The sequence below is a fragment of the Pleuronectes platessa genome, chromosome 8, assembly GCF_947347685.1.
Source record: "Pleuronectes platessa chromosome 8, fPlePla1.1, whole genome shotgun sequence".
NCBI lineage: Eukaryota > Metazoa > Chordata > Actinopteri > Pleuronectiformes > Pleuronectidae > Pleuronectes > Pleuronectes platessa.
Window position 1 is genome coordinate 18,202,141 of NC_070633.1, and position 21,207 is coordinate 18,223,347.

At 42.8% G+C, this 21,207-nt stretch overlaps 7 protein-coding genes across 7 annotated transcripts; all 7 read right to left on the reverse strand.

Moving 5' to 3' along the window:
* Positions 1 to 326: 326 nt before the first annotated feature.
* LOC128446192 (protocadherin alpha-3) lies at positions 327 to 2,845 on the reverse strand. The gene has a single exon (XM_053429175.1). The coding sequence runs from the start codon at positions 2,721 to 2,723 to the stop codon at positions 327 to 329; it is 2,397 nt and encodes a 798-aa protein (XP_053285150.1). The 5' UTR covers positions 2,724 to 2,845.
* Positions 2,846 to 3,139: 294 nt separating this feature from the next.
* Positions 3,140 to 5,664, reverse strand: LOC128445587 (protocadherin alpha-3-like). The gene has a single exon (XM_053428338.1). The coding sequence runs from the start codon at positions 5,543 to 5,545 to the stop codon at positions 3,140 to 3,142; it is 2,406 nt and encodes an 801-aa protein (XP_053284313.1). The 5' UTR covers positions 5,546 to 5,664.
* A 297-nt stretch (positions 5,665 to 5,961) lies between these two features.
* On the reverse strand, positions 5,962 to 8,441 carry LOC128445588 (protocadherin alpha-3-like). Its single transcript, XM_053428339.1, has one exon. It carries the CDS (start codon positions 8,365 to 8,367, stop codon positions 5,962 to 5,964), a length of 2,406 nt encoding a protein of 801 aa, XP_053284314.1. The 5' UTR covers positions 8,368 to 8,441.
* Positions 8,442 to 8,781: 340 nt separating this feature from the next.
* LOC128445589 (protocadherin alpha-8-like) lies at positions 8,782 to 11,287 on the reverse strand. The gene has a single exon (XM_053428341.1). The coding sequence runs from the start codon at positions 11,161 to 11,163 to the stop codon at positions 8,782 to 8,784; it is 2,382 nt and encodes a 793-aa protein (XP_053284316.1). The 5' UTR covers positions 11,164 to 11,287.
* Positions 11,288 to 11,617: 330 nt separating this feature from the next.
* LOC128445590 (protocadherin gamma-A3-like) lies at positions 11,618 to 14,075 on the reverse strand. Its single transcript, XM_053428342.1, has one exon. It carries the CDS (start codon positions 13,991 to 13,993, stop codon positions 11,618 to 11,620), a length of 2,376 nt encoding a protein of 791 aa, XP_053284317.1. The 5' UTR covers positions 13,994 to 14,075.
* Positions 14,076 to 15,022: 947 nt separating this feature from the next.
* Positions 15,023 to 17,564, reverse strand: LOC128446193 (protocadherin gamma-C3). Its single transcript, XM_053429176.1, has one exon. It carries the CDS (start codon positions 17,393 to 17,395, stop codon positions 15,023 to 15,025), a length of 2,373 nt encoding a protein of 790 aa, XP_053285151.1. The 5' UTR covers positions 17,396 to 17,564.
* Positions 17,565 to 17,950: 386 nt separating this feature from the next.
* LOC128445591 (protocadherin alpha-8) lies at positions 17,951 to 20,540 on the reverse strand. Its single transcript, XM_053428343.1, has one exon. The coding sequence runs from the start codon at positions 20,426 to 20,428 to the stop codon at positions 17,951 to 17,953; it is 2,478 nt and encodes an 825-aa protein (XP_053284318.1). The 5' UTR covers positions 20,429 to 20,540.
* Positions 20,541 to 21,207: the final 667 nt, after the last annotated feature.

Genomic DNA, 21,207 nt, shown 5'->3' on the forward strand with positions numbered 1-21,207 from the left:
ACTATGCCACTGCCGCACTGATATCATCTTTGTGTAAGCAATTTAACAAAATACCAAACCCTTCTTGTTTTAATACAAGATAAATGTGTAGGTCTTCTATCAACAAGACTCTGATAGTTGAATGAACACAGTGTTTTCCCATCCATTTTATGAGGGTGATGCGGTAGTGTAAGACAGGAATACTTGCTTCATAACCAAACATATTAATCAGTTTGATCCCGCAGATTCAAACCAAAGAATATCACAGGAATAATGAACGAAATGATGTTAGAAATTAATCTTTGTACCAAATAAGGCTACACAAAGTTCTGTGAGGGAATGTGAAACTATCTTACCTCTCCAGATGTCCCTCTCCTGTCAGGGAGCATTAGTGTGTTGGCATGGCTTCCTGGGGCTATAGTAGATCCTATACTCATCCTGGGTCCAACTAACATGTAGCGTTTGTCTCCAGATCTGTACTGGATGCTGTGACACAGTGTCCCATCATAATTAGGCTCTGGTAGATATTTAGAAGTGTAGTCTGTGGACTTTGAGCACTGCATTGAAATCAGCACGATGATACTGACGAGAAAAAGAGCTGAAACTGAGCCCACAGTTATCATCAGGTAAAAAGTCACATTATTGTCCTCATCTGCTTTTGTTGAGCTTTTCACATCAGAAGCTGCAAAAGCTTCTTTGGGCTCCACAACTTTGACGATGACAGTAGCTGTTGCTGAGAGTGACACGTTCCCATTGTCTTTGACCAGTATGAGCAGCTTGTGCTCAGCCTCGTCTGTCTCTGTGAATGAGCGAAGTGTTCTGATCTGTCCTGTATAGCGGTCCAAACCAAAGAGACTGTGGTCAGTAACTTCCTGCAGTGAAAACAGTAACCAGCCGTTATATCCTATATCAGCGTCATAGGCTCTGACTTTAGTCACCAAGTGTCCTGCGTTCACATTGCGGGGAATCTCCTCCACACCTTCAGCAGAACCGTTGGAGCTGACTGGATACAGGATGACTGGAGCGTTGTCGTTCTGATCCAGAATGAACACGTTCACTGAGACGTTGCTGCTCAGTGACGGAGTTCCGGAATCTGACGCAACAACGTGGAACTTAAAGGTTTTCAGCGTTTCAAAGTCAAAACTTTTTAGAGCCACGATGTCTCCGTTCTCTGAGTTGATGTTAAGAAACGATGTCACTCTATTTTCACTACCTGCATTCCTGAGAATATGATATGAAATAAGCGCATTTTCTCCTTCGTCGCGATCAGATGCTCTCACAGAAAACACCGAGGCTCCCGGGGTGTTATTTTCACTGATGTAGAACGTGTAGGGGCTCAGTGAAAACACAGGACTGTTGTCATTCGTATCGGACACGAACACACTAATGGTCTTTTCGGATGTCAATGCTGGTTCGCCTGCATCTTTAGCGATTATTGTAATATCATAACTTGATTGTTGTTCCCTGTCCAGCAGTGATTTAGTGACGACAGCAAACATGTTGTCTTGTATAGATGGAGTTAATGTGAATGGACCGTCTTCAGAGACAGAGCTAATTATTTTACCATTTACGCCTGAATCCGAATCCGTAATGCTGATAAGTGCTACGGTTGTTCCTGGTCGAGCGTCCTCTGAAACCGAATTTGACAATGACGCCACCTCAATTTCAGGAGCATTATCGTTTGTATCTCTGATTTTAATAATAACACTTTTATCTGTTCTGAATGGAATACTTCCCTTATCAGACGCCTGTATATCAATATCATAACTGTCTTGTTCCTCAAAGTCTACACGACCAGTTACAGTGATCTCCCCCGTAACAGAGTCGATTTCAAACAGCTCTCGGATTTTATCTTTTACATCACTGCCAAATGAATAAACCACTTCTCCGTTGGCTCCTTTGTCCAAATCCGTTGCATTAACTTTGATGACTGTTGTACCAATGGGAGAATTCTCCTGAAGCACCACTGAATATGTGTCCTTTGTGAACACAGGCATGTTATCATTAACATCCAGAACATCTATGTATATTTCAACTGTGCCTGTTTTGGGTGGATTTCCGCCATCTATAGCTGTCAAAAGCAATTGGTGGCTACTTCTGGCCTCTCTGTCCAGCTGTCTCTGCAATTGTAAAATTGGAGTTTTACCATCTCGTCCTCGATCTTTAATTTCTAAGCGAAAATGGTCGTTCTGGCTGATTTTATACTGCTGGACTGAATTTGTGCCACCATCCGGATCGTGGGCATTCTGTAGCTGATATTTTGCCCCTGGCAACGCAGACTCAGATATTTCGAGCCGTTTTGTTTTCTCCGGAAATGTGGGAGAGTGGTCGTTTAAGTCTGTTATCTCCACGGTGACATAATGAACTTCCAGTGGGTTTTCGAGAACGGTTTTAAGGTTAATCAAACACGCAGCGCTCTCCTTACACACCTCCTCTCGGTCTATTTTCTGGTTCGTATAAAGAACGCCGTCATTCTCATTCACCTTAAAAAGAGCGTCACTGGTACCAGACATAATACGAAATCCTCTCTGCTTCATTACATTCAGATCTATTCCCAAATCTTTCGCTATATTCCCAACAGAACTTCCCTCTTTCAGCTCCTCAGATATTGAGTATCTCAGCTGTGCCGAGGTCGGTCTGGCGGATAAAAGCAGAACCAAGCTGACGAGCAATGGTCGCCATGAGTCCCGTCCTCTTTGTTTCATCATTTGACGTAAAAGTACGATTCCAAACGCCTTCATCATCGTCCACGAGTCTCGATGCAATGTCTCCACCACCGCAAGAAATGTATTCACATCTCCATAGAATGAATTTCACAAAATGCAAAAACGTCCACCGGTGCGTGTATTCCGATTCTGCCAGTTAAATGTGGTCTAACCGGACTGAACAATGGGGACGGACTCGCGCATGCTTCGCTGAGGCGCCGGCTAGGCGTTATAATGATAAGGTACTGCCGCCTTGTGAGTGTGTGGGATACTGCATTGTATCATGTTCAACTGATAAATACTGAATTAAGAAATGAATACATAAATTAATATGAGCACAAAGTATTCCATAGGTATTTTGAGTATAAGAAATTTTCTCTAAATTCATATCTGGGTTTAGCAGCAATAGATGAGGATGGTAATCAGAAAACGTTTAATTAAAATGCAATAAGTATCTAATATAATTTACTCACCTCTCCAGACATCCCCCTCCTGTCAGGCAGCATTAGTGTGTTGGCATGGCTTCCTGGGGCTATAGTAGATCCTATACTCATCCTGGGTCCAACTAACATGTAGCGTTTGTCTCCAGATCTGTACTGGATGCTGTGACACAGTGTCCCATCATAATTAGGCTCTGGCAGATATTTAGAAGTGTAGTCTGCGGACTTTGAGCACTGCATTGAAATCAGCACGATGATACTGACGAGAAAAAGAGCTGAAACTGAGCCCACAGTTATCATCAGGTAAAAAGTCACGTTATTGTCCTCATCTGCTTTTGTTGAACTTTTCACATCAGAAGCTGCAAAAGCTTCTTTGGGCTCCACGACTTTGACGATGACAGTAGCTGTTGCTGAGAGTGACACGTTCCCATTGTCTTTGACCAGTATGACCAGTTTGTGCTGAGCCTCGTCTGTCTCTGTGAATGAGCGAAGTGTTCTGATCTGTCCTGTATAGCGGTCCAAACCAAAGAGACTGTGGTCAGTAACTTCCTGCAGTGAAAACAGTAACCAGCCGTTATATCCTATATCAGCGTCATAGGCTCTGACTTTAGTCACCAAGTGTCCTGCGTTCACATTGCGGGGAATCTCCTCCACACCTTCAGCAGAACCGTTGGAGCTGACTGGATACAGGATGACTGGAGCGTTGTCGTTCTGATCCAGAATGAACACGTGCACAGTGACGTTGCTGCTCAGTGAAGGGGTTCCGGAATCTGAAGCAACAACTTGGAACTTAAAGGTTTTCAGCGTTTCAAAGTCAAAACTTTTTAGAGCTACAATGTCTCCGTTCTCTGAGTTGATGTTAAGAAACGATGTCACTCTATTTTCACTACCTGCATTCCTGAGAATGTGATATGAAATAAGCGCATTTTCTCCTGCGTCGCGATCAGACGCTGTCACAGAAAATACCGAGGCTCCCGGGGTGTTATTTTCACTGATGTAGAACGTGTAGGGGCTCAGTGAAAACACAGGACTGTTGTCATTGGAATCGGACACGAACACACTAATAGTCTTCTCGGATGTCAAGGCTGGTTCGCCTGCATCTTTAGCGATTATTGTAATATCATAACTTGATTGTTGTTCCCTGTCCAGCAGTGATTTAGTGACGACAGCAAACATGTTGTCTTGTATAGATGGAGTTAATGTGAATGGACCGTCTTCAGCGACAGAGCAAATTATTTTGCCATTTACGCCAGAATCCAAATCCGTCATGCTGATAAGCGCTACGGTTGTTCCTGGTCGAGCGTCCTCTGAAACCGAATTTGACAATGACGCCACCTCAATTTCAGGAGCATTGTCGTTGGTATCTCTGATTTTAATAATAACACTTTTATCTGTGCTGAATGGAATACTTCCCTTATCAGACGCCTGTATATCAATATCATAACTGTCTTGTTCCTCAAAGTCTACACGACCTTTCACAGTGATCTCCCCCGTAACAGAGTCGATTTCAAACAGCTCTCGGATTTTATCTTTAACATCACTGCCAAATGAATAAACCACTTCTCCGTTGGCTCCTTCGTCCAAATCCGTTGCATTAACTTTGATGACTGTTGTACCAATGGGAGAATTCTCCTGAAGCACCACTGAATATGTGTCCTTTGTGAACACAGGCATATTATCATTAACATCCAGAACATCTATGTATATTTCAACTGTGCCTGTTTTGGGTGGATTTCCGCCATCTATAGCTGTCAACAACAATTTGTGGCTACTTCTGGCCTCTCTGTCCAGCTGTCTCTGCAATTGTAAAATTGGAGTTTTACCATCTCGTCCTCGATCTTTAATTTCTAAGCGAAAATGGTCGTTCTGGCTGATTTTATACTGTTGGACTGAGTTTGTGCCACCATCCGGATCGTGGGCATTCTGTAGCTGATATTTTGCCCCTGGCAACGCAGACTCGAAGATTTCGAGCCTTTTTGTTTTCTCCGGAAATGTGGGAGAGTGGTCGTTTAAATCTGTTATCTCCACGGTGACATAATGAACTTCCAGTGGGTTTTCGAGAACGGTTTTAAGGTTAATCAAACACGCAGCGCTGTCCTTACACACCTCCTCTCGGTCTATTTTCTGGTTCGTATAAAGAACGCCGTCATTCTCATTCACCTTAAAAAGAGCGTCACTGGTGCCAGACATAATACGAAATCCTCTCTGCTTCATTACATTCAGGTCTATTCCCAAATCTTTTGCTATATTCCCAACAGAACTTCCCTCTTTCAGCTCCTCAGATATTGAGTATCTCAGCTGTGCCGAGGTCGCTCTGGCGGATAAAAGCAGCACCAAGCTGACGAGCAATGGTCGCCATGAATCCCGTCCTCTTTGTTTCATCATTTGACGTAAAAGTACGATTCCAAACGCCTTCATCATCGTCCACGAGTCTCGATGCAATGTCTCCACCACCGCAAGAAATGTATTCACATCTCCATAGAATGAATTTCACAAAATGCAAAAACGTCCACCGGTGCGTGTATTCCGATTCTGCCAGTTAAATGTGGTCTAACCGGACTGAACAATGGGGACGGACTCGCGCATGCTTCGCTGAGGCGCCGGCTAGGCGTTATAATGATAAGGTACTGCCGCCTTGTGAGTGTGTGGGATACTGCATTGTATCATGTTCAACTGATAAATACTGAATTAAGAAATGAATACATAAATTAATATGAGCACAAAGTATTCCATAGGTATTTTGAGTATAAGAAATTTTCTCTAAATTCATATCTGGGTTTAGCAGCAATAGATGAGGATGGTAATCAGAAAACGTTTAATTAAAATGCAATAAGTATCTAATATAATTTACTCACCTCTCCAGACATCCCCCTCCTGTCAGGCAGCATTAGTGTGTTGGCATGGCTTCCTGGGGCTATAGTAGATCCTATACTCATCCTGGGTCCAACTAACATGTAGCGTTTGTCTCCAGATCTGTACTGGATGCTGTGACACAGTGTCCCATCATAATTAGGCTCTGGCAGATATTTAGAAGTGTAGTCTGCGGACTTTGAGCACTGCATTGAAATCAGCACGATGATACTGACGAGAAAAAGAGCTGAAACTGAGCCCACAGTTATCATCAGGTAAAAAGTCACGTTATTGTCCTCATCTGCTTTTGTTGAACTTTTCACATCAGAAGCTGCAAAAGCTTCTTTGGGCTCCACGACTTTGACGATGACAGTAGCTGTTGCTGAGAGTGACACGTTCCCATTGTCTTTGACCAGTATGACCAGTTTGTGCTGAGCCTCGTCTGTCTCTGTGAATGAGCGAAGTGTTCTGATCTGTCCTGTATAGCGGTCCAAACCAAAGAGACTGTGGTCAGTAACTTCCTGCAGTGAAAACAGTAACCAGCCGTTATATCCTATATCAGCGTCATAGGCTCTGACTTTAGTCACCAAGTGTCCTGCGTTCACATTGCGGGGAATCTCCTCCACACCTTCAGCAGAACCGTTGGAGCTGACTGGATACAGGATGACTGGAGCGTTGTCGTTCTGATCCAGAATGAACACGTGCACAGTGACGTTGCTGCTCAGTGAAGGGGTTCCGGAATCTGAAGCAACAACTTGGAACTTAAAGGTTTTCAGCGTTTCAAAGTCAAAACTTTTTAGAGCTACAATGTCTCCGTTCTCTGAGTTGATGTTAAGAAACGATGTCACTCTATTTTCACTACCTGCATTCCTGAGAATGTGATATGAAATAAGCGCATTTTCTCCTGCGTCGCGATCAGACGCTGTCACAGAAAATACCGAGGCTCCCGGGGTGTTATTTTCACTGATGTAGAACGTGTAGGGGCTCAGTGAAAACACAGGACTGTTGTCATTGGAATCGGACACGAACACACTAATAGTCTTCTCGGATGTCAAGGCTGGTTCGCCTGCATCTTTAGCGATTATTGTAATATCATAACTTGATTGTTGTTCCCTGTCCAGCAGTGATTTAGTGACGACAGCAAACATGTTGTCTTGTATAGATGGAGTTAATGTGAATGGACCGTCTTCAGCGACAGAGCAAATTATTTTGCCATTTACGCCAGAATCCAAATCCGTCATGCTGATAAGCGCTACGGTTGTTCCTGGTCGAGCGTCCTCTGAAACCGAATTTGACAATGACGCCACCTCAATTTCAGGAGCATTGTCGTTGGTATCTCTGATTTTAATAATAACACTTTTATCTGTGCTGAATGGAATACTTCCCTTATCAGACGCCTGTATATCAATATCATAACTGTCTTGTTCCTCAAAGTCTACACGACCTTTCACAGTGATCTCCCCCGTAACAGAGTCGATTTCAAACAGCTCTCGGATTTTATCTTTAACATCACTGCCAAATGAATAAACCACTTCTCCGTTGGCTCCTTCGTCCAAATCCGTTGCATTAACTTTGATGACTGTTGTACCAATGGGAGAATTCTCCTGAAGCACCACTGAATATGTGTCCTTTGTGAACACAGGCATATTATCATTAACATCCAGAACATCTATGTATATTTCAACTGTGCCTGTTTTGGGTGGATTTCCGCCATCTATAGCTGTCAACAACAATTTGTGGCTACTTCTGGCCTCTCTGTCGAGCTGTCTCTGCAATTGTAAAATTGGAGTTTTACCATCTCGTCCTCGATCTTTAATTTCTAAGCGAAAATGGTCGTTCTGGCTGATTTTATACTGTTGGACTGAGTTTGTGCCACCATCCGGATCGTGGGCATTCTGTAGCTGATATTTTGCCCCTGGCAACGCAGACTCGAAGATTTCGAGCCTTTTTGTTTTCTCCGGAAATGTGGGAGAGTGGTCGTTTAAATCTGTTATCTCCACGGTGACATAATGAACTTCCAGTGGGTTTTCGAGAACGGTTTTAAGGTTAATCAAACACGCAGCGCTGTCCTTACACACCTCCTCTCGGTCTATTTTCTGGTTCGTATAAAGAACGCCGTCATTCTCATTCACCTTAAAAAGAGCGTCACTGGTGCCAGACATAATACGAAATCCTCTCTGCTTCATTACATTCAGGTCTATTCCCAAATCTTTTGCTATATTCCCAACAGAACTTCCCTCTTTCAGCTCCTCAGACATTGAGTATCTCAGCTGTGCCGAGGTCGCTCTGGCGGATAAAAGCAGCACCAAGCTGACGAGCAATGGTCGCCATGAATCCCGTCCTCTTTGTTTCATCATTTGACGTAAAAGTACGATTCCAAACGCCTTCATCATCGTCCACGAGTCTCGATGTAACGTCTCCACCACAGCAAGAAATATTTTCACATCTCCATAGAAAGAATTTCACAAAATGCAAAAACGTCCACCGGTGCGTGTATTCCGAGTCTGCCAGCTATGTGGTCTAACCGGACTGAACAGTGGGGACGGACTCGCGCATGCTTCGCTGAGGCGCCGGCTAGGCGTTATAATGATAAGGTACTGCCGCCTTGTGAGTGTGTGGGATACTGCATTGTATCATGTTCAACTGATAAATAGTGAATTAAGAAATGAATACATACATTTATATGAGCACAAAGTATTCCATAGGTATTTTAAGTATAAGACATTTTCTCTAAATTCATATCCGGGTTTAGCAGCAATAGATGAGGATGGTAATCAGAAAACGTTTCATTAAAATACAATAAGTATCTAATATAATTGACTCACCTCTCCAGACATCCCCCTCCTGTCAGGCAGCATTAGTGTATTGGCATGGCTTCCTGGGGCTATAGTAGATCCTATACTCATCCTGGGTCCAACTAACATGTAGCGTTTGTCTCCAGATCTGTACTGGATGCTGTGACACAGTGTCCCATCATAATTAGGCTCTGGCAGATATTTAGAAGTGTAGTCTGCGGACTTTGAGCACTGCATTGAAATCAGCACGATGATACTGACGAGAAAAAGAGCTGAAACTGAGCCCACAGTTATCATCAGGTAAAAAGTTACATTATTGTCCTCATCTGCTTTTGTTGAACTTTTCACATCAGAAGCTGCAAAAGCTTCTTTGGGCTCCACGACTTTGACGATGACTGTAGCTGTTGCTGAGAGTGACACGTTCCCATTGTCTTTGACCAGTATGAGCAGCTTGTGCTCAGCCTCGTCTGTCTCTGTGAATGAGCGAAGTGTTCTGATCTGTCCTGTATAGCGGTCCAAACCAAAGAGACTGTGGTCAGTAACTTCCTGCAGTGAAAACAGTAACCAGCCGTTATATCCTATATCAGCGTCATAGGCTCTGACTTTAGACACCAAGTGTCCTGCGTTCACATTGCGGGGAATCTCCTCCACACCTTCAGCAGAACCGTTGGAGCTGACTGGATACAGGATGACTGGAGCGTTGTCGTTCTGATCCAGAATGAACACGTGCACTGTGACGTTGCTGCTCAGTGACGGAGTTCCGGAATCTGAAGCAACAACGTGGAACTTAAAGGTTTTCAGCGTTTCAAAGTCAAAACTTTTTAGAGCCACGATGTCTCCGTTCTCTGAGTTAATATTCAGATTGAATGAATTTAGTTTAGAATTATCTTTTCCATTTCTTAGAATATGATATAAAACGCGAGAATTTTCACCCTCGTCGCGGTCAGATGCTCTCACAGAAAACAGTGACGCTCCTGGAGAGTTGTTCTCAGCAACGTAATACGTGTAAGGACTCACTAAAAACTCTGGGCTGTTATCATTCACATCCGATATAACAACAGTTATAGATTTTTCAGAAGATAACGATGGTTCACCTGCATCCTTTGCAACAACTGTAACATGATATATTGACTGATTTTCCCTATCCAGGCGTGATTTTGTGACTATCGAGTACATGTTGTCTTGTGTTGAAGGCGTTAACGTGAATGGCACATCCTCTATAAATGAGCAAATTACTTTTCCATTTAAACCAGAGTCTTTATCAAGAACACTAATTAATGCCACTGTGGTTCCCAGTCTCGCGTCCTCTGGTATTGCCTTTGAAAAAGATGTAAGCTCTATCTCTGGTGTGTTATCATTCAAATCAACAATATTTACCAGCACACTTTTGTCTGTGCTGAAAGGGGCTGATCCTTTATCGGACGCTTGTATATCAATCTCATAACTTTCACCTAATTCAAAGTCTATCAACTCTTGAACGATAATGTCCCCTGTATTTGGATCTATGCGAAACAGTTCACGTATTCTGCTATGCAAGTTAGTGCCCAATGAATATATAATCTCACCATTGGATCCTTCGTCTAAATCCGTGGCATTTACTTTTATAACTGTTGTGCCAATTGAGGCATTTTCTTCCAGGAATACTGTGTAAGTGTCGTCTGTGAAAACCGGCATGTTATCATTGATGTCCAAGACGTCAATAATAAGTTCCGCTGTTCCGGATTTACTTGGTTTGCCTCCGTCAATAGCTGTAAGAAGCATCTTGTGACTTTTCTTTGTTTCCCTGTCTAGCGTCTTCAGTAAAACTAACACGGGTATTTTTCCATCTTTTCCACGATCTTTGACTTCCAAGCGAAAATGATCATTATTACTAAGTTTATACTCCTTGACCGAAAACTGGCCAACATCCGGGTCGTGTGCTGCTTGCAGCTGAAGGCGCAAGCCGGGTAAAGCTGACTCTGAAATTTGGAGACGTAGCTCTGTGCTGGAGAAGACGGGAGAATGATCGTTCACATCCAACACCTCCACGGTCACGTAATGAATTTCAAGAGGGTTTTCCAGCACCGTTTTGAGGTTTATCAAGCACACACTGCTCCGCTCACAAACCTTCTCCCTGTCTATTATTCGGTCAATATACAAGATCCCGTCGTTCTGGTTAACGTGGAAAAAAGATTCTGTTGAGCCCTCAACGATCCGACATCCTCTCTCTTTCAGCGCGGTCATCTCTAATCCCAAATCCTTGGCTATATTCCCGACAACAGTTCCTTCTTTAGCTTCCTCAGCGATCGAGTATCTGATCTGTGCCGAAGCTCTGCTCCACAGGAAAATCAACGAGACAATGGAGGCGATCCACCACCATTGTTCTCTCGATGCTCCAGGTCCTTTATTTCCCATAATTAGTATATAGGCGTTATCCCGATTATTGAGAAAAACGACTGCCGTGTCAAAATAAATATATATCCTCAAATCATACGCACAGTTTCCAGTACATTATAACAAATGCTGCGGCGAGCGTAAAGGATGCATCCCGGACTAAAAAGGGGAAAACCCATCCCACAAAGGGGAGGACTCATATCTCTGACAAAAGGCTTCTCCTGCAACACTTTTCTGGTCACACACTGACACCAAGTGATCACATCTCGTAAATATGACAGAGAATAAGGTTTGATTATTTAAATATTACAGGACATTTCACCTATAAGTGCGTGTGGCTTACAAAACTAACAAAGATATATACGGTTTCAGCACCTTGGATAGAGACATTGTAACTCAGGCTCGCAGGTCGAGCTATTTCCCCCAAAATGTTCAACTTTAAATCACAGTAACATGTGTCTGCCACTTCCCCAGATCAAGCAAAAGTCATCCAGCTTACCTCTCCAGACATCCCCCTCCTTTCCGGCAGCATTAGTGTGTTGGCATGGCTTCCTGGGGCTATAGTAGATCCTATACTCATCCTGGGTCCAACTAACATGTAGCGTTTGTCTCCAGATCTGTACTGGATGCTGTGACATAGTGTCCCATCATAATTAGGCTCTGGTAGATATTTTGAAGTGTAGTCTGTGGACTTTGAGCACTGCATTGAAATCAGCACGATGATACTGACGAGAAAAAGAGCTGAAACTGAGCCCACAGTTATCATCAGGTAAAAAGTCACGTTACTGTCCTCCTCTGCTTTTGATGAGCTTTTCACATCAGAAGCTGCAAAAGCTTCTTTGGGCTCCACGACTTTGACGATGACAGTAGCTGTTGCTGAGAGGGACACGTTCCCATTGTCTTTGACCAGTATGATCAGTTTGTGCTCAGCCTCGTCTGTCTCTGTGAATGAGCGAAGTGTTCTGATCTGTCCTGTATAGCGGTCCAAACCAAAGAGACTGTGGTCAGTAACTTCCTGCAGTGAAAACAGTAACCAGCCGTTATATCCTATATCAGCGTCATAGGCTCTGACTTTAGTCACCAAGTGTCCTGCGTTCACATTGCGGGGAATCTCCTCCACACCTTCAGCAGAACCGTTGGAGCTGATTGGATACAGGATGACTGGAGCGTTGTCGTTCTGATCCAGAATGAACACGTTCACTGTGACGTTGCTGCTGAGGGACGGAGTTCCAGAATCTGACGCAACAACGTGGAATTGGAAAGTTTTCACTGTTTCAAAGTCAAAACTTTTTAGCGCCGAAATTTGCCCATTATCGGAATTTATATTTAGGAAAGATGACGTCACGTCATTTCCACTCCCTCCTCTCGCAATATGATATGAAATAGCCGCATTTTCATTAATGTCACTGTCAATTGCGCTCACAGAGAATACTGCCGCTCCAGCAACATTATTTTCTGACAGGTAAAACTGTAATGGACTTTGGTTGAAATGTGGACTGTTGTCATTTACGTCTGATATCTGAATGTTTAAAGTTTTAAATGTCGATAAGGGAGGTTCGCCACAATCATTGGCTTTAATAATTATTTCAAACTGTGGCACCTGCTCTCGATCTAATAATGCTTTAGTAACAACTGAATAAATATTCTCCTTATAGGAGGGTTTTAACTCGAAAGGCACGCCGTCGTTTATGCGCAAAATAACTTTTCCATTTACACCTGAGTCTTTATCCGTCACGCTGATAAGTGAAATAACTGTTCCAGGTTTTGAATCTTCAGTCACTGTATTTGAAAGGGATGTCACTTCTATTTCTGGCGGATTATCGTTGACATCTTTAATCTTTACAATAACTCTACATCTCCCTGTTAATGGAGGTTGCCCTTTATCTGATGCCTGGACTTCCAGTTTATAAATTTCCGAATCTTCAAAATCCAACGGCCCTTTCAATTTAATTTGTCCACTTAAACTGTTCAGTTCAAATATCTCGTAGATTTTACGTGCCATTGTTTTGCTGAAGCTGTACTCGATTTCTCCGTTACTACCTTCGTCTGGATCCGTTGCATTTACTTTTGTAACAGCAGCGCCAATTTGAGCATTTTCATATATTTCTGTTTGATAAGTCTCCTGACTGAACATTGGACGATTATCATTACTGTCTAGAACGATAATGGAAACATTCAGTGTGCCTGATCTCGGAGGTTTACCTCCGTCAACTGCAGTAACAATTAACACGTGTTTATTCTTTTGTTCTCTGTCTAATGCCTTCTTCAGCACTAAAAATGGTATTTTATCTTCATCGCTATTACTAATATCTATTTCAAAGTGATCGTTTGGCGTTAATGTGTATGTGCGGATGGAATTTATTCCAGCATCGGGATCACGAGCCGCGTGCAGTTCGAATCTCGTTCCCGGAGACGATTGCTCTCCTATTTCAAATGTCTGGGCCTTTTCTGAAAAACTGGGAGCGTGATCATTCACATCAGTGATTTCAATAACGACATGGTGCATTTCCAGAGGATTTTCGACAAGAATCTTTAGCTCCATAACACAGGCACCACTGCCGTGACAGAGCTCCTCCCTGTCGATTTTGCTCCGGACCTGTAAAGCCCCGCTGTCCGGGTTTACCTCAAAGAACGTCTCCTTAGAACCAGAAACAACACGGACACGTCGATCAGCCAGAGACGTTCTGTCCAGACCTAGATCCTTGGCGACATTCCCGACAACGGTTCCTTCTTTCACCTCCTCCGGAATAGAGTATCTCAATTCACCCAATGCCTGCTCTCCAAAAAATCCCAGTAAACACAGACGAAAAGCGAGCCAGCCATAGTCACTCGGTCGTCCTTTGCTCCCCATCGTTATCCAACAGCATCAACGCAGGATTCTTCCACTCGTACGATCAAATGTTTATATTCGACCCCCACACGGTCTCATTCGACTGCCGTTCTCACACCAAACGTTTGTTCTGCTGTGAAGCACCGAACAAAAGCTTTGTGAAGGGAGGGACGATGACGTTGATCGCATCCTTTATGTTATAGTGACACCAAGAGGATAAGAGCTTTGAAACAGAACTGATGCAGAAGACATTTGCTCTTTTATATACTGTAAGCAAACATTGTGACTGCAATGAGAATCAAGAGCAAATAAACAGTTCTAACCAAAATACAAAGAGCTGGTTAAAGTAGCTGTATTTTATTCTCATAAATTATATTATAAATGCTGCTACAACGTAATGCAAATTAAATACTCTGATGAAGTATCATCAATTGCCTCGTTTTTACAACATCGTGATATCTACACACTCTATTTTGCGTGGGAACAGGAAAGTAGATGCCCCCCCCCCCCCAACCAACCCCAACCCAGCACCTGAGACAATGAACTCCGTGCTCTCATATCCATAGCCAACAAATACATAACACAACAGAGTCAATACGGTGTAAAAACCTGCTGCCTACTTATTGCCACAAATGAACCTGACATTTCTACGAATGTATTTTCTGTTGTCATTTTAAATGGGAGATTTTTATGAATTATATCATTTTGAAATATGCCCAATAATAAGGCTCCCAGGAGTGTACTGCAGAGGTCAACAACATGGGCAGGGATAGTCAGGAATATTATGTGAGCAACCTATGGATTACAAGCTGCACACAGTCATACAAAACCATGTGAAAGACAGAACAACAACACAGGCAACATCAAATACTGTTACAAGGACCCGAAAGAGAGCATCACACTCATCACACATATTGTGATGATCCTCTTTTTTGGAAATGGTACTGCTTATGTTGATTTTATGAAAAAGGTGTTTGACGTATGTTAGTCCAACTAAGTACAGTGCTATAATTAAATAGGAGGTGTTTCTCATGAATAAAGTGTGCATTATTAGAGTCTTACCTCTCCAGATATCCCCCTCCTGTCAGGCAGCATTAGTGTGTTGGCATGGCTTCCTGGGGCTATAGTAGATCCTATACTCATCCTGGGTCCAACTAACATGTAGCGTTTGTCTCCAGATCTGTACTGGATGCTGTGACACAGTGTCCCATCATAATTAGGCTCTGGTAGATATTTAGAGGTGTAGTCTGTGGACTTTGAGCACTGCATTGAAATCAGCACGATGATACTGACGAGAAAAAGAGCTGAAACTGAGCCCACAGTTATCATCAGGTAAAAAGTCACATTACTGTCCTCCTCTGCTTTTGTTGAGCTTTTCACATCAGAAGCTGCAAAGGCTTCTTTGGGCTCCACGACTTTGACGATGACAGTAGCTGTTGCTGAGAGTGACACGTTCCCATTGTCTTTGACCAGTATGAGCAGCTTGTGCTCAGCCTCGTCTGTCTCTGTGAATGAGCGAAGTGTTCTGATCTGTCCTGTATAGCGGTCCAAACCAAAGAGACTGTGGTCAGTAACTTCTTGCAGTGAAAACAGTAACCAGCCGTTATATCCTATATCAGCGTCATAGGCTCTGACTTTAGTCACCAAGTGTCCTGCGTTCACATTGCGGGGAATCTCCTCCACACCTTCAGCAGAACCGTTGGAGCTGACTGGATACAGGATGACTGGAGCGTTGTCGTTCTGATCCAGAATGAACACGTTCACTGTGACGTTGCTGCTCAGTGACGGAGTTCCAGAATCAGACGCAATAACGTGGAACTGGAAAGTTTTCACCGTGTCAAAGTCAAAACTTTTAAGGGCCATGATGTCTCCGTTCTCTGAGTTGATATTAAGAAACGACGTCACTTTATTATATTTGCTTCCATCTCTGACAATGTGATAAGATATGAGAGCATTATCTCCTTCATCACGATCAGACGCAGTCAAAGAGAATACCGACAGTCCTGGAGGATTATTCTCGGGGACATAGAAATTATATCTGCTCGTTGAAAACTCTGGACTGTTGTCGTTTACATCGGATACAACAACTCTTAATGTCTTTTCAGATGTTAAGGCTGGTTCACCTGCATCTTTTGCAGTCACTGTTACATCGTAGATCGACTGCTTTTCCCTGTCGAGCTGTGACTTTGTCACAACAGCGTACATGTTTTCCTGTATCGAAGGTGTTAATGTGAAAGGCGTGTCACCGTTTACAAGGCTGATAACTTTTCCGTTTACTCCTGCATCCAGGTCGGTGATACTAAGAAGTGCCACCGTCGTCCCTAGTCTAGCATCCTCTGGTATTTCATTAGAAAGTGACGTTACTTCAATCACAGGTGCATTGTCATTTACGTCTCTAATATTTACAGTTATGCTTTTATCGGTTCTAAGTGGAACAGCGCCACTGTCGGAGGCTTGAATATCTATTTCATAACTGTCATCCACTTCATAGTCTAGTTGTCCTTTCACTGTTATTTCACCTGTGCTCGGGTTGACGTCAAACATTTCCTGCACCTTACTGTTTACATTACCAAATGAATAACTAACTTCTCCATTTAAACCTTCATCTAGATCAGTGGCGTTTACTCGTATAACTATTGTGCCGATTGGTGAATTCTCATTTATCTCTGCAGAATAGACGTCCTTTGTAAAAATGGGAGCATTATCATTCACATCGAGAACCTCTATTAATATCTCCATAGACCCAGATTTCGGGGGTTTACCCCCATCCACGGCTGTAAGCAGTAGTTTGTGGCTGCTGGATGCTTCCCTGTCTAAAGGACTTTGTAACTGTAAAATAGGCACTTTGCCATCTTTCCCGCGATCTTTCACTTCCAGTCGAAAATGATTATTTTGACTAAGTTTATACTGTTGAACTGAATTCATTCCGCCGTCTGGGTCGAGTGCTGCATGCAGCTGAAACCGTGTTCCCGGTAAAGTGGACTCTGAAATCTCCAGCCTTTTGTTGTTCTCCGGGAAAGAGGGCGAGTGGTCATTTACGTCTAACACCTCCACTGCAACATAATGGATCTCCAGCGGGTTCTCCAGCACGCTTTTAAGGTTTATCAGACACGCACTGGTCCGCTGGCATATTTCCTCCCGGTCAATTTTACGATTTACGTACAGAATCCCATCATTTTGGTTTACCTGGAAGAGCGGTTCAGTGGAGCCAGAAACAATGCGAAACCCCCTCGCTTTTAAAATACTAGGATCGATCCCCAAATCCTTCGCTATATTCCCGACTGCCGTTCCTTCTTTGATCTCCTCCGATATAGAATATCTCATCTGTCCCGAGGCCTTCATGCCGAAAAGCAGAGTCAACGCCAACACGAAGGAAATCCATTTTCTTCCTTGTCGGCCAGAGCACGGTCCGCTTTGTTCCATTGTCTGATTCCAAGGGATAAATCCAGTAAACGCTACGTGATCGCAACACTGTTTACATATCCTTTAAATCTACAGAGAAAATCCACGGCTAACAAAGCACCCGTTTCCTATGGAAGACGATATCGCAATATGAAATCGCAGACGGAGGATAATGGTGCGAGCTCTTCAATGCTTCAGAGGCAGTCTCACAGACCTGCAGAGAGTGAACTGTGTGGTGCGTATTTCTTGTTGTTTAGTGCCACCATGCGACTCCATCAGAAACACAGATATATTTGAACTCTTGTAACTTACTTCCAAAAATACAATTCTGAGCATGAAGATGAGATTCAATCGTTATAATAATAATAACAATAACAAGTCACACAGAATAACAAAGTTTGCAAGATGACAAATATTACTTTGGTTCATTTCATATATTTTATGACCGGGAAATTCAATAATTCCAGCAAAATGCCACCAAGACAACCCCAACAATCAGCAGAGATGCTTTCCAAGAATAGAAAAGCTCAAACTTGTTGCAAAAAACACTCTGATTTTTCATCATCCAGTTTCATGTCACAGAAAGCCCTGAATCTTGGCCATCAATCTAAATCTGATTATATTGCTGTCCACAAGCAATTCTGTGATTACATAATTGTTTTGCATTTTTAGCCTGCAGAATGACATTAGAAAATCTCTTACCTCGCCAGTTGCAGACCTCCTGTCAGGCAGCATTAGTGTGTTGGCATGGCTTCCTGGGGCTATAGTAGATCCTATACTCATCCTGGGTCCAACTAACATGTAGCGTTTGTCTCCAGATCTGTACTGGATGCTGTGACACAGTGTCCCATCATAATTAGGCTCTGGTAGATATTTAGAAGTGTAGTCTGTGGACTTTGAGCACTGCATTGAAATCAGCACGATGATACTGACGAGAAAAAGAGCTGAAACTGAGCCCACAGTTATCATCAGGTAAAAAGTCACATTACTGTCCTCATCTGCTTTTGTTGAGCTTTTCACATCAGAAGCTGCAAAAGCTTCTTTGGGCTCCACGACTTTTACAATGACAGTAGCTGTTGATGAGAGTGATACGTTCCCATTGTCTTTGACCAGTATGAGCAGCTTGTGCTGAGCCTCGTCTGTCTCTGTGAATGAGCGAAGTGTTCTGATCTGTCCTGTATAGCGGTCCAAACCAAAGAGACTGTGGTCAGTAACTTCCTGCAGTGAAAACAGTAACCAGCCGTTATATCCTATATCAGCGTCATAGGCTCTGACTTTAGTCACCAAGTGTCCTGCGTTCACATTGCGGGGAATCTCCTCCACACCTTCAGCAGAACCGTTGGAGCTGACTGGATACAGGATGACTGGAGCGTTGTCGTTCTGATCCAGAATGAACACGTTCACTGTGACGTTGCTGCTCAGTGACGGAGTTCCAGAATCTGAAGCAACAACGTGGAACTGGAAAGTTTTCACTGTTTCAAAGTCGAAACTTTTTAGTGCGGTGATGTGTCCATTATCAGGATTAACATTCAGGAAAGACATTATATCGTTCTGACCCCCTTCTCTCACAATATGATAGGAAACAGCTGCATTGTCATTCAAATCATTGTCAGTTGCGCTCACAAAGAAAATAGACTTTCCAGCAACATTATTTTCTGACATATAAAACTGTAATGGGTTTTGGGGGAAGTAAGGACTGTTGTCATTTACATCTGATATTTGAATGTTGAGCGTTTTAAAGGCAGAAAGGGGAGGGTCACCACAATCAGTGGCTCTTATTGTTATTTCATAATGAGATACCTGCTCTCGATCCAAAAATCCCTTTGTGACAACTGAATATATGTTTTCTTTATAGGAGGGTTTTAATTCAAAAGGTACTTCTGAGGTTAGACTTGAAATTATTTTCCCATTAACTCCAGAATCTTTATCTATTAAACTAATGAGTGAAATAACTGTGCCTGGCTTTGAATCCTCAGCCACTGTATCTGACAGTGAGGTCACTTCTATATCCGGGGGATTATCATTAACGTCTTTTATCTTAATAATGACTCTACACTCGCCTTTCAGGGGAGGTGTTCCTTTATCAAAAGCCTCAATATCAAGTTTATAAACGTTATTTTCTTCATAATCAATTAGCCCCTTTATTCTAATCACCCCAGTTAATTTGTCAAGTTCAAATAAGTCATATATGTTTCTCCTCAATGTTTTAGCTAGGCTGTATTCAATCTCCCCGTTGGCGCCCTCATCTGGATCTGTTGCATTCATTAGAAATACTGATGTCCCAATTGCAACATTTTCCTGTATGACAATTTGGTATGTATCCTGAATAAATGTGGGCCGGTTGTCATTAATATCAAGAACTACAATGGAAATATTCAATGTGCCAGATTTTGTAGGTTTACCTCCATCAACTGCTGTAACCAGCAGTGAATGATTTATTTGTTGTTCTCTGTCTAACGGTTTCTTCAGCACCAGAAAGGGTATTTTATCCTCATCACTTTGGCGGATATCAATTTCAAAATGATCATTTGACGATAAAGTGTATGTGCGAATAGAGTTAACTCCAGCATCTGGATCACGAGCCGTGTGCAGCTGAAATCGCCTTCCTGGCAACGTTTGTTCACCTATTTCAAACATCTGCTGTTTTTCAGGAAAATTAGGAGCGTGATCATTCACATCAGTTATTTCTACAACTACATAATGCATTTCCAAAGGATTTTCCACAAGAATTTTCAGCTCCAGTAGGCAGACACCTCCTCCTTGACAGAGCTCTTCTCTGTCGATATTAGTATGGACGTACAGCGCTCCATTGTCCTGGTTTACCTCAAAGAATGCGTCTTTAGTCCCAGACACAACACGGAAACGTCGGTCATTCAAAGAAGTGATGTCCAGGCCAAGATCCTTCGCAACATTTCCCACAACCGTTCCGTGTTTAACCTCCTCCGGGACAGAGTATCGTATTTGCGCAGAAGCCTGTTTTCCAAAAAGCATTAACAGAGCCGAATAAAAAGAAAACCAGAAGCGGTCTCTCGTTCGAGTTTTCCTATCGGTCATCCTCGTAATCCACTATCAGTGTATGTATACACACACACACAGGGGCTCTGCTAATGCGACAAACAATTATCTATGTCCAACCAAACGAAAACCGCATATTTTCAAAACAAAAAGCGTCTGTGGCTCGGTGTGCCCGGTGCAAATGCCGTCGTTACTCTGTTCAGCAGGAAACAAAAGACTTGAAAGGGAGGGGACAAGGCTGAGCCTGGTTTCCCGATGTAATAGTGACACCCAGAGGTAATTTCTCAGGTAAACCTGAATATATTTTACTGTGATCTTTCAAGAAGAAACAACATGTGAAAAAAAATAATCCCGGGTTCTGTACTCGCTGTCTCTTCACCTCAGTGACAAATCAAACAGGCTGATGTTTTGCACTGGACATGGATTACTGATAAACACTGCTTACTTCCTATACAAACGTAAGAAGCATTGAGACAATACTATCTAATACGTTTTTTAACGGGGACATATCTCAAGTGCTCACGTCTTTCCGCACCATGGACAGTGACCGCTAGTATTCAGTTGTTATTTTTCTGGAATCACAGTGTTAAAACAAATCAGTTCATACTGATCAGTCCGACACTATGAATACCCCTTTCACTTTTCAGTCAAGTGTTAGAAGTTGGAAAGTTTCCTTGTCAAAAACGTGCTACCCACATATCAATACAACCACACAGTAATAACTCTGCTTTCATGATGGTACTTACTTGCACTGATATATAAATAGATTTTTTAGCAATCGCTGATAGATTAGATGATGTCATTAAAAACGAACACAA

What these genes read in the sequence shown, in the direction of transcription:
- LOC128445591 (XM_053428343.1), bottom strand. Translation starts at nt 20,428, where the DNA reads ATGACCGATAGGAAAACTCGAACGAGAGACCGCTTCTGGTTTTCTTTT.
- LOC128445589 (XM_053428341.1), bottom strand. Translation starts at nt 11,163, where the DNA reads ATGGGAAATAAAGGACCTGGAGCATCGAGAGAACAATGGTGGTGGATC.
- LOC128445590 (XM_053428342.1), bottom strand. Translation starts at nt 13,993, where the DNA reads ATGGGGAGCAAAGGACGACCGAGTGACTATGGCTGGCTCGCTTTTCGT.
- LOC128445587 (XM_053428338.1), bottom strand. Translation starts at nt 5,545, where the DNA reads ATGATGAAGGCGTTTGGAATCGTACTTTTACGTCAAATGATGAAACAA.
- LOC128446192 (XM_053429175.1), bottom strand. Translation starts at nt 2,723, where the DNA reads ATGATGAAGGCGTTTGGAATCGTACTTTTACGTCAAATGATGAAACAA.
- LOC128445588 (XM_053428339.1), bottom strand. Translation starts at nt 8,367, where the DNA reads ATGATGAAGGCGTTTGGAATCGTACTTTTACGTCAAATGATGAAACAA.
- LOC128446193 (XM_053429176.1), bottom strand. Translation starts at nt 17,395, where the DNA reads ATGGAACAAAGCGGACCGTGCTCTGGCCGACAAGGAAGAAAATGGATT.